At 36.2% G+C, this 13134-nt stretch overlaps 1 protein-coding gene across 1 annotated transcript in view; it reads right to left on the reverse strand.

Annotated features, from left to right (window-relative positions):
• The window catches only part of VPS13B (vacuolar protein sorting 13 homolog B), a 433987-nt gene that overhangs the window by 70937 nt on the left and 349916 nt on the right, over nucleotides 1–13134 (reverse strand). Inside the window, exons 37-39 of the mRNA XM_066565010.1 lie at nucleotides 11512–11711; nucleotides 8727–8934; nucleotides 8192–8376 (exon numbers count right to left, since the gene is read on the reverse strand). Coding sequence (XP_066421107.1) covers nucleotides 8192–8376; nucleotides 8727–8934; nucleotides 11512–11711 — 593 coding nt within the window. The remainder of the gene's footprint in view (nucleotides 1–8191; nucleotides 8377–8726; nucleotides 8935–11511; nucleotides 11712–13134) is intronic.

The raw sequence follows: 13134 nt of genomic DNA on the forward strand, positions 1-13134 counted from the left end.
CCTTTTGTAATATTGGAACCAGTTGAGAAACCACAAGTATTCAAATGCAGGAAATCATGATTTTATAACATTTTAATGTGATCTACTCTTGGGAAACAAAGTTAACCAAGCCCTATTTCTGTACAGGAAATATTCCACTGTACAGTTGTAATACATTGTGGTGAGGGGTACAGCTGCAATTTTTTCACCTGTGATGCCCCACTGGTATTGTGGCTTACTGAATTGCATCAAGATTGCCTTCCTGTCCGGAAAGCCCTCTAAGTACAAACACGACTCTAAGCCCAGGTTTTATTTTCCCCTGGTATCAGAATATGGTAATTTAAGAGCCCTGAGAAATGCTTTTTAACCTTTTAGAAGAAATATGTAGCATTCTTTTATTAGGAACTACATTCTTTGCCTTTTTAAAACAACATATGACTAACTTATCAATTTATCAGGCTAGCAGGTTCAGAGCAAATGCAGGTGTGTGGAGTAATGTAATCTGTCACAGATACTGGCTTTTTTCATTATGGAAAAATTATTCTGAACACACTAACAGCTTTTTTTTAAAGAAAGCACAGAACAGTGCTGGGCTGTAACTGTGATTTCTGCAGAACTTTAAACAGGAAAATCATGTGCTGCTAAGTGTCAAAATTTTATACTAATTGTCATTCACCTTGAGACTGAGTTTATGTGATGATCACTTGCCTTTCGAACAGCAAAATTAACAATATTTCTTTAATTTATTAGCTCTTAATGTATTGTTTCAGGCATTGAGAAACAAAAGTATACAGATTGGAGATCTTACATTAGGGATTCACCTACTTCTTTCAACACCCTTTATTGTCTCTTTTGATACAGGAAGTATCTTCCACATTTCATTTAAGGTTTTTAATTTTCTAGGCTTCAGCATTTATTAATAATACAAGCATTATGATGTTGAAACGTAGTCACCTCTGACCATTGAAGTTAGCAGTCTATTAACACAAGATGTATCTTATAATTTTCAGTATATGAGCTATTTTCACCACACATTCTCACCACAGCAAAGCCTGACTCCTATGAGAAGCACCACAAAGTCACTGTACAGCCGGAAGGACTTGGGTTTGCAGAGTTTCATAAATCAGAGTCACAAAATCGGAAGAGTACAGAACACAGGCAGAGTGTAAATCTGTCATGAAGATAATCTGATGGTTTCGTCAGTCCTCTGGCACCCGGTAGAGTTTTCACTGGCTCAGTAACCCCTAAGGGTAAATTTCACTGTGATGCACAGGCAAATTATGCACAACTTCCATTAACATTCCCAACAAGTTACGCTTAACTCCCTGCAGACTGCACAGGGAAACTCTAGGACAAACGATACAGTCTCATCTTGATGCAGGGAACACTAAGATCACACAGCAAAATAATTAAGATTATACACACACAAAGCAGTAACAAAATAGTAAAGTCTGAGATAATCCTATTCTCAGGCAAGGAAGTTCACAAATAATATTTAAAGCTGGAATTCCCTAAGAGAACAGGCTCTGTTTCAACATCTGCTTAAGACTCCAACTTCTTTAGTCCCTATTTCCTTCCTTGCAAGAAAATGAAGACAATACTTATAATTAATAGACAGAGTCTGAACTTTGGAAAAGGTGCAAAACTCAGATCAGAAAATTTGCTTGCCTGCAGATCATCTGAAGTTTAAGTGGCTCAAGCTACAACAAACCTACAGGCCTCTTACACAGACCAGCTGTTTATGTGATGACCTGCACCCATTTCTGTACTCATGCACAAACAGAAACACTGCATCTACTGCTGAGAAAGAGGTTACTTACATTAGAATAAATGGCACTTGTTACACTTCTAGTTTTTGATCAGGTATGTTCAATAATAATTGCTTCTTTTCAAGTTTCTTGCAACTCTTCGCAAAGTAGAGAAATAATTAAAAAATGGTATAGAATCTTTATATAGTAGTAGTATGACTAATACAGTAATTTTGAATAACATCCAAAGGTAGAATTAACAAGAAATGTAAGCTTTAAAAAGCAGACAAAACACGAAATTTGCCTTCTGAGCAATTCACAACAGCCAGACAAATTATTTCTTCATCCATCTAAAAAGTGCCATTATTTGACAACAGTACTGAACTGTGTGGCAGTAGATTCAGTAACTTGCAAGCCAACAGGTTTATCAAGAATCATGGTTGAACTTCACAGCTTATTATCTTGTAACACTGTGAACTTAAATCACTAACCTGTCATGCACAAATCATCTGGATTTCCAAAATAGTTGTTGCTTTGGGAATATAAGAAATAAATCAAAAATTTGTGGTTTCCCAGAAAGCACTTTTCCCAGACTCTCAAATGCCCAGCTGACTATTTTAGCCCCAACAGGGAATGAAAAGTAAAAGGGAAGCAGAGTCAGCCAAAAATGAGGTATTCTCTGTTAAAAGGAAAAATTAATGTCTTTGACATTGATCATAATTCTTTTCCTGTTGACTGTCATGTCAAATCCTTCCTGGAATAATGACTTACAGTAGGTCCAATGTCAGTCATTCTTAAGCTCATGCTTCCTTAAGCCACTGTTTAAACAGCCACAAGGTGTTAGAATATGACTATTTATTGGATGACAGTGTTGAAAAAATGAGATTCCAGACTAGCAAGTTTGCAAATGCTTTATTTAAATAGCACATGCATGTAAGGCAATGTAACAGACAATTTTTTGAATCCCTGCCCTTTGAAGTTGGAAATAGTTTATGTTCCCCTAAAAAAGATTTCACCACCTTTGGAAATGCTCTGTGTGAATTTTACCACAGTGGTTTTTTAAATGTAGTTTTTCCTTATTAAGTCCCAGTTAAGCCCTTGCAACCTCAGAACTATACTCACTGCCCTAAAATATTCTTCAGTAGACTTTGAGATTTGGTTAATTTAATCACCACTTTTTTAACCTGTGCTCTGTATCTTAGGACACTACATGAAGAAGAAAGGCCAAAAAAGGAGACCTCAGCACGCATTCATGGTTTCATCAGCTGTTATAATGCTGACTACACGTGCGTGCAATAGGAGTCCTGGCAGGTACACAAGGGAAACATCCCCAAATACTAAAACCTGTCAGGGTTATAGTTCAGCAGATATTTTATTTTAACTTCATCTGGAGAAATGAGCAAATGTTGTAGTTTATCTTTCTTTTGTTTAACAGCTTGCATCTCCCACTGGATGACAATCCAGGAGAAAGAATTTTAAGTCTGTGTTAGTGATGCATCTTAACTAAATCAGATAACTCAGAATTTGGAACACTACACAGTGTATGATTACTTTGATTAGATAAATCTGTTTTTCTCCTGCTTTTAAATTCATGCCACTTGGGTAAATGCTCTTGTGACAATACATAGCTTTATTTGAGATATGGGGCAGTGCCAGCAACATCCCTCAATGGAAAGATAACTCTACAATGGAATGAAAATAAATGAGAATCTCTGTAAAAGGTTCACTAGATAAAAACAGGCCTCCAGCTGTACTGGACATATTTTGTGTGTCCTGTTCACCTGCCTGTACAGAAAAGCAGAGTATTTTCCCTGATGGCATATGAACTGTTTTCCTACCTTGGTGAGCCCCACCCAATCTTTACTCTCCCCTGCCAACCTAAGTCTGTCAACCTTGTTCTTGGTAAAGATAAATGATATAAAAATAAAAGCCAGATTACATCAGAAAAGTATAACAACATCACAGGCAAAGATAAACATAAATCTGAGATTCTTAAGACTGCAGGAAGACACAGGAAGACTTTGGGGAAACTAGACACACAGTGCAAGTACAGTTCTAAGCCCCACAGCACAAATATTCAACAGAACTTTCCTTGAGGTTAAATATCTAAATGTAGCTAGCTTCATATTGTATCTGCACAATGTGAAAGTCACTACTGAATCAGTAACAGATTTTTCTCTCTTTTTTTCCCCTGCTTTCCATCTTTTGAATTTTAAAAATATCACAGAAATGAAGATGACTTGTCCTTTCTCAGATATGGACCTGACAGATCCAAGGAACTGTAAAAGCACAGTTGAGTTTAGTATCACACAACAGCTCTGGAATACAGGTCTTTGTTATGATGTAGAATAAATTCTTCAATTATTCTTTATGTTCTGAGACAGTGGAATTATCTGCATAATAATAAACTATTGTCTGAAATCAGAAATTACTCTTACTCCTTTCATCCCAATGCCGTACTTCCAAGGCAACCAGAACAACCAGAATGGAGGAAATTGCCATAATTCTCTTTCAGCTGTCCTAGTAGCCATATCAAGCCAATGCCCTCATCATTTAGGAGATTAAGAGCGACACTATGAAACTCTTACTCTGAAATTGAGACTGTCCAGCCCATTCTTGTTCCTAAAGATGCTCATGTATCTTCTACAATTCTGATATCTCTGCAGGAGACATTTCAACATACATTCTAAACCAAAATCTGCTTGAAGGCTATTACCATGCTTCAAAGTTCTGGGTGAAACACATTTCATGTGTTTCACACATGAATGAGAATCATCACTGCCCACAGATTCCAACTTCAAGTGGTGCCACACCACAAGGCCATCACAGAGCAATTAAAAGACCTTTGCCCTGTAATGATGAGCTGGTTGCCTTACAGAATATAGTTTAATGTTAAACTGGGAAACTGTGGCATGCCTTAAGTCTTCACATGTGAATACTCACTGAGACAAATTTATAAACACCTGCACAGCTTTTGTTACAGAAATTATCTGGGACCTAAATGTAGCAGTAACTAAATTTTTGGAGCAAGATCAGTAGGTTATTTCTCTCTGGTTCATGAACAAAAGACATACATGTCTTTCTTTAAGCACAGAATAAAATAGGCTTTTGAAGTTGCTCATCTTTAACCACAAGACTTCCTCTTACCAGCAGTCTACTTGAATTATTTAAGTTTCATCTGTTATAATGGAAAAAGTCTCAGAGAGCATCCCTTTTTTTTAACTTATCTATATATATATCAATCATCAATATTTTAAAAATAATGGATTTGCTACTTTACCTTCCTTTTTGCCTTTTGAAAAAATTTTGTGAAAATGTTCCAAGTTTGGACTTCCCTCTAGTCCTGAGGTGGTCATATGATTCTCACATCAATACCACTATTCACCTTTGAAAGGTGTTTCCTCACAGACTAGTTATCTGAAAGAATGGTAAATCACACAGAGCCGAAGGACATTTACAACATGTGAAAATGGGACAAAAAGGACTTAAAGATTATATAGTGTTTGCCATGTCTGTTAAACAGGGAAAACAACAAATTCAGATACTTTCCACCTCCTCAAAGAAATATAATCCTGCTGCAATTTCTTGCAATCAGATCTAGGATTCTCACTTCCTTCAAACTATTAGATCCAAGCTCTATTTCAAACTGCTAAAGAAATGCCATGTGGAATGCCATGGCAGAGACATCAGTTCTTCCTGTTCCCCCCCACAAATAAAAGCAACAATGTTTGGACTGTAAAAACAAAGCATTACAAACTTGACCACCGAAACCGCTTCCCTTTGCAAAAACACAAGGTAAAGCACAAGAAAACAGCTCTTGGGGCAATTCAGAAATAGGAGCAAGGCAAGGTTCAACAGAAACAATATAGTTCATATCAACTCTTATGATCTGAAGCTGTTCTCTATCCTTTGGCTGTACCAGATAACACGCACTTTCAATATTTAGAAAAATTCTCTTTATGGTGAAGCTTTTGCAAGTTCCAGGAATTTGAATAATAGCTATAAAAACACAGAGTTCTAAAACCTACCCATGATTAAAACGTTATGCTAAAAGTTTAACAAAGACAGAAAGCTAGATGAAATGTCATAGCAACTTACTCAGAAAGAAAGAACATGCAACTGGAAAACTTCAAGAAAAAAAAATCCCCCAAAATTCAAGACAAACTACAGAAGGGCACCTTTGACTGTATCTTTGTGAAGTAGAGGATTAAGGGAAACTGGTAAAACAGCTGGGGACATTATGGGTCCTCCTTGCATTTGAATATATCCACAATCCTGGGAAAGTTTTAAAGTATATTTTAATATAGCTTAGTATCATTATTGTTTTTTAATTTAGATCCTTTTTTCCAAAAAAGCTAAAGTCTTTGGCTTGCAGATGTTTCTCTAATGTTTCATTTCAAGAATGGAATAAAATAAATACTGCTTTATCTTTTTTCTCTTTGTATTTAATGAATTTTCCATATGTACTAAATCCCCAGTACATTAATTAACATGTATTCACACAGGGAAAAAGTGGAGCTCATAAAAGGCCTCATGATTAACTTCAATTATAATCTGAAGTTTGATATGAGTATTTAGTAAATGCAATTTACCTAAAGAAATTTAAATTTTTCTCTGCATTACTTATTCCACTCACATAACTCTGTTAAGATTAATAAAAAAATGCACACTGCCCATGTTTAAAATGGCTGTTCATCAGGTGTATGGCCATTTCTGGAAAATGTAATAAATCACCACCTTGAGCCAGGCAACAATTGCTACTATAATTAATGGCCTTCAACCAAAGCGTGGATCCTCTTGTAGGCATTTCTGCACATCATGGGCCCAAAGCAGAATTTTTGACTAGATGTCCTCTGATTTGGCTGGTATCTTTCTATTTTCTCTGGTGGTAGAAATCTGAAGAATTACATGAATGTCAGAAGAGGCTGACAGGACCTGACCCTTGGTAGTTGGGTGCTTCTCACTCTCTGAGGCAACAATAGTGAGCTGGATCTTCTCTTCTCTGCACCATTGTATGGAAGCACAAAGCAGAACCTGTGTGCTACTGAAAGTCCAGCTGTGCATGCCCACTTGAAGAAGAGCTGGTATTCCCCTTGGACAGGGTCATATCGTTCCACAAGCACATACATAATGGTTTTCATGATGTCTGTTATCTATAATGGGAGTGTAATGTAATTAAACCAAAACCTTGGTGTGCTGTGCTCCAAAAATACCAGCCTGAAAGGAGGCGAAATCCTGGCTTTCAGAGCAACCTAATAGGTCATCAAGACAGCCTACAATAACACAATTTTGATCTTTGATTCAAACCTCATGCCAAGTGGAGCTGATTTTTTTCCATTTAATTCTACTTTTCATGTAAATGAAAGGAGCTGACATTTGGCTGTCTTGAGGGCAAAGAAATTGGCAGGACACTTACATGATCTCACCAACAGTATGTGCACGGTAATAACATTATACCATTTATCTGAGGAAGATTATCCTACTTATTCATAACTCAAAGCATATTGGTGAATAATTCAATTTTAAAAGCAATTTTTAACATCACAGCAATAATGAAATATAATTCAACAGTTTTGGACAAATAGGAAGAACTGGGAAATATTTATTTCCCTTGACTCACAACACTATTCTGATTAACAACCAGATTGAAATTAAAAAAAATGACAGGTCCAATTTGTAATACAAAAGGGAAACAGAGATTACCAGAATTAAAATTGAGCTAAAATCAAAATATGTATGCAAGGAATAAGTGAATTTAAAAAGAATTACACTAGACAGGAGAAAATGTAATGACCCAATTGCATACATTAGAAAGCAAAAATTCCAGCACATTAAGGATCAGTGTAATTTTGAGGTATGGTCTATTTTTGGGGCATGGAGACTGCAGCACTCAGCCTTCCTTCAAAGAGAAGTTCCATGCTCTCACACAGTCAAACCACACCATCCACTTCAACCCTCTCAAGGTAAAATGAGAGAAACCAGACCCTTTCCCCCTACCCTGTGGATCTTACTAGGAGCAGTGCAGCCATCTGCCATCACAGAAATAGGAGAGAACAGCCACATTGGAGCTTTTACTTCAATGATTCCACTAGAACCTGGAAATTTCAGACCAGGTCTTTCCTCATATGTTTCAGTTTCAAACCAAATGAAGCCTTTATGCAAAGACTGATGGATGAAACCATAAAAAGAAAGAATAAAAACTGTATGCTCACAAACTAAACCTGATAAACTTGGCTATAGCTTATTATGCAACATAAAAACTGCAGAGGTAAGTGGGTAAAATGTTTATACAAGTAGTTTTGAAACTAAAGATATGCTCAAGCTGTGCAATGTACCCATATTGGTTTTATAGAGCTCCTGACATTTGTTTTGTGCTCCTTTTTAATAAATCTGAGTTTGAAAACTTTCACTTTACAGCAGTAACATCTCCACTTTTTACTGAAAGTAGAAAACTCGTTACCCACCTGAAGAACATCTCCAAGGTCAGCAGTGCTAATATCTGGGTCTTCAGTGGTATTAAAAGGAACAGGGTTAATTTTTACAAGAGTAAGCACTCTGGGTTCTGGATATCTCCACAGCATCATTCCTGGACTATCCTCAGTTTCATTGTAAAACACAACTTCATAGGCATTGGGCAGCTTTTGTGCTTCTGTCAAATGAAAGAAAGCTATAATCTGTTATGCAATTTCTAGAGAGAAACATGCTGGTTTATGAAACCAAAGTGATTAAAAAGAAATCCCTCGGGATCAAAAGGAGAGAAAATAAAAAAGCAATTTCCCTGACTTTTAAAACATTACAGCTTAATGGAAAGAAATCAAAAAAGTCTTATAAAGTATTTTTTTTAAAATTCTAGCAGATGTCTTTTCAACTGCTTTTCCAAAAAATATAGTTATTTATTGTAAGAGGCAAGTAATGTCTAATAGGTTACTACTATTTTTACTTTATAACCTAGAAAAAAAAAGGAAAAAAAGAAAAGAGCCAAAATTATATCCTTCTTACCTGCATCTTGTATATACTGGAAGAGTCCTGTTCTCAGATCATCTGAGGAATGCTCAGGTTTTGAGGCTTGATTCCTTTCTGCAGAAAAACACGTTGGGTGTGGACATTCAGGTATCAACGTCTCTACACTGCCCTTTTTAGTCAGGTACTGCCACAGAAGCTCCTGGAGAAGAACTAAACAGTTCAAATGCTCTTGACCCCAGAAAACCTTTAAAAAGAAAAAAAAAGGAGAGAGAAAGAGAGAGAGAGAAAAGATGAAAAAATTACATACAAATATTCAGTCATTTTTGAAGGGAAAAACACCTCCCCAAAAACAACAGGAATTTTACATGGCTTTGAGTCTACTCTACTTACACCTTAATTGCTTGCAAGCATTCTTAATTTTAAAATAAAGGACAGAAGCAACAAAATATCCTTACAAAATTATTTGTCAAATGTGTTCTTTTCATTATCTGAAGGAAAACATTAATTCCTACCATTTAACAATGCACAGTGAGGTTGCCTGGAAGACCACAGATCTTAAATGTTATATTCAAGAACTGTACATAATGCTAGCACTGGTCACAGGTTTCTCAGTTTAAGACATGACAAAAAACCCTTAAAGATACAAAGCTTAAACTCTTCAAAGAGGTTGCTCCAGAACTGGAATTATGGAATACATTTAAAACTAAGTGACACAGCTAAGAATGTGACACAGAAAACATATGAAAGATCATCTTCAGCACAAAATTTAAGCATATAAATTGGGTGTTCTGTAAGTCCTCCAAGTGAGGTTTAAAAGTTCAAAGTTTTCTGAAGTTTAAAACAGAAATACAGAAAAATATCTAATAAAATTGGGCATACAAAGTCCAGAAGATTTGCACACTTTGTAGCAAAATAAAAGACAAGAAGGCATTTCTTTCTGCCAGCTTGGAGAAGCATTGCTGCTTTTTTCAAATCAAGCTCCTGTTTGACAGAATTATATTAATGGGAACAACTACTTTAGACTTCATTTGCAGAAGCAGGCCTTGAAGCACCAGAGAAGACAAAGAAGTGACTAGCAATACAGAAATTAGACATGGAACCAGTGTGGGATGAAATCAAAATGCCCAGACTGTAACTTAAAAGTCATGGGAAGGGTGTGAGTGAAGCACACAAGTCAGGTATGCACATAAAGAGTAGTGCAAATTTTTCAATGGGGGAATATAAATTTTCAAATGTGAAAAAAAGTCAAAAAATGCCTAAAAGGAATGTAGTTGCAAGAAGGCAGATTTTTTTCTTGCTCTGCATCTAGAAGTAAGCCCACAGAATAAACCAAGACCCTCTTGAAACACAGCCACAGCCAGTCCTGAGCTAAAGATTCCCAGCCTAGGCAGGTATCCCCTGAATTTAGTGCATCTCCACTGTGCTTTCTGGAGAACCTCTGGTCTCGGGGTCCCACACCTACTCCAGCACCACCTCAAAGGAGCTCGGTCACCTTAAGCCAATCCCAGAGGCCCCAGTTGCCCACTGACAGAGGAGGGATGAACATTTTTCTCCATCTCACACTTTTATTCATTTGTAAGCAGCAGGGAACTCCAGGGCATGGAACTCCTACTACAGCATTCAGAGATGAGGCCCTGATTTTACATAAGCTCTCAAGGTTCTGATGCAATACAAATGACAGTGATAGGTGAGGTCATGTTTAGAGCTGGTAAAATCATTAGCCATAAATAAATTAATTTGAAACAGAACTCCTAATGATTTTGTCAGCATTTTCAAATCTATTCTGCCAGACCAAACACTTAATGATCTTCTGTAAAAGCTAATTGTCCCTAATTATACTCTAATAATAAATGGCTTCCTGAGATTTATAGATTCTTTTTTGGTACTTGTCAAACCCCAACATTTTGGAAAAAAATAAGCTTTTTATTTCCAACACATACAGGTAGTCAGCCAAGTACCTGTGAAAAACAAATAAAAAAAGGAGTAAAGAAACAAACTGACTTTATTTATTCATTAAGATACATTTTTTTTTCTAAATTTGTATTATCTGATTAACCCTATTTCCAGTGCTGTTGTTCTAAGACCTTCTAATGCCAGTTCTGGGAAAAAACTTACTTACACAATTAAACGTCAAAATTTCCTTTTAGTGTTTTATATACTTGATTTATGTATTTATTTTAAAACATTTGGTATGTATAGATACTATAATAAAAATAATTAAAACAAGACATATCTTAAAGCCCACTTGTTTAAGCCCCACAGAATCTATTTTTCATTTCAAGAACTCCCAAGCTTCCTGGACTGATTTCAAGTTGTGGGCACTTCCAAAAAGGAGAGGATAGCACGGAAAACTGAGTATTAATTGTTACAAACAACAGTTTGCAATTACTCCCCTGAGAAATTCGTGTAAGTTTAAAAGAAAAGGATATGTACTTCTTAGGGCTTCCTCTAGGCATTACAGACACATAGATCATGGACAGACAAACACACACCCATCAGAACATGACCCTAGATATTAAGTGTTAGTAATTTGATCCAGTAGTTTTAAGGAACACACACATACAGCTGAAATACAGGGTTTAAGCAGTATTTAAAAAAAAAAAAATCCAAAACACAGTACACAATTTTTCAATCAATAGTTTACATGAAAGAGTAGATACTTATTTTATAAGACAAAAACCACCCAAATCAAACATGCAAAGCTCCCCAACCTAGCAACCAGTTGTAGGATGCGAAGGCTTTAATGAAATTTATTTTTGAAAACTTAATCATCCAAAACCAGTCCAGCTCAACAGCACAACCATAAGCATCTTATACAGACCTGCAGCAGTCCTCCTCTCAAATCAATGTAGATTTTTGGAACAGATTGCTCTGGGCCAGGATCACCACTGTGCTTACACCACTTGGCTTCCACATTAACAGAGCAGCAAAAAGGGCCAATCAGAGATTTCGCTCTTTCTTTGAGACTTGTTTTAAGTAAGAAATCTTTTATGTCAAGGACTAAAGACGATCCATGGATTCCTAAAAGGAGAAAGAGAAATTTAATCCCACTGGCAGTTATTCTCCCAACATTTTTGTGCTTATTTCCTGAATTCACTTTACCATGAGCCTGGGGATCCCAAGCCATTACTCACACAAGTAGTCCCACTGACTTTCATGGAAATACTTGTGTGGACAATCACTCCGGTCTCCAAGGAAGAACTTCACAGCTGGGCAATGAGATCTGTAATTTTTTTTAATTTCCTGTTTTTTTTCACTTAGCTTGCTCTTCCCACACTATCGACCAGGCTTTATACCATGTTGCTGTAACAGAGCAGGTATGTCTCATCCATATTCCTTACAAAGAACCATTTGCCAAAACATGACTTTTTGCCTTCTGAGTATTTTAAGGTTTATAAGAAGAGACATTTTTCATTAAACTATGAATTTTTTTTCAAAAAAGTCTATTAAGAACAATTACAGCTGCTTCATTTGATCATATTTCAAACTGATAGGAAATAGAGATTTTGAACAGTTCTTTCTGCTTTTGTCCAGATTAATTACTATAACACAGCACCTTGCTAGACTTAGGAGTACTTAGCAGAAGAAGGGTACTGTTTGAATTCAAATAATTCAAAACAAATGCTTATCTCAAACTACATAATGCACATTTCCTGAGAAAAAGAGTTTAAAGTTTTCATATCATAACCTTTTGAACTTTACACAGCTTCATAGAACCTAAAAATGATAATGGCAGATTACATTTATGACAGAACTTACATACTCTCATTAAAGACAAACATTTTGAGGATAGAAACATCACCTAGAAATATCCCAGCTCTTGCGAATTTAACTTACTGCAAATCACTGCTTAATAAAATAAACCATGCCTGATATCTCTATTTCTTAGGTATATTTACATGGAAAGTACTACATCTGAGGTTGGCTTAACTTTTATCTCCTTTGGTGCTAATACTTGGACTCAACACCCTGAATGTTGGATGCCACCCTACTTTATAATGCACACAGCTTATTTTTCTAATGAAACTAGACATTTACAAAAGGCAAAAGATTAAAAAGACACCAAAGGCTTACACACAGGTGTTTCAAGGTAAAGTTTCATTTTATATTTTTATAACTTTGCTGGTAGAAAAATCCCCCCAAAACACAACTCACTGTTTTGAATCCATGCAATAAAACTTCTTCTATGAATCTCTCCTAGCATCCAAGGAAGAAGTCTGTCTGCATCCTGGGGCTTACAGTTTCATAATACTGAGCACTATTTTTTTAATGGAAGGAAATACATTGCATATTTTTTTAAAAACCAGCAAACACTAGGAAGGTGGTCCAACAATGCCCACAGTAACATTGGCATTGAATTGTGTCCAACCTGAGTAGGCACCACAAACTTAAACCATCAGTCCCTTGAGCAGCTGGAGTTTAGTAACAATGATCAAGGGCTCAA

This window comes from Molothrus aeneus, chromosome 1 (assembly GCF_037042795.1).
Source record: "Molothrus aeneus isolate 106 chromosome 1, BPBGC_Maene_1.0, whole genome shotgun sequence".
Taxonomy (NCBI): domain Eukaryota; kingdom Metazoa; phylum Chordata; class Aves; order Passeriformes; family Icteridae; genus Molothrus; species Molothrus aeneus.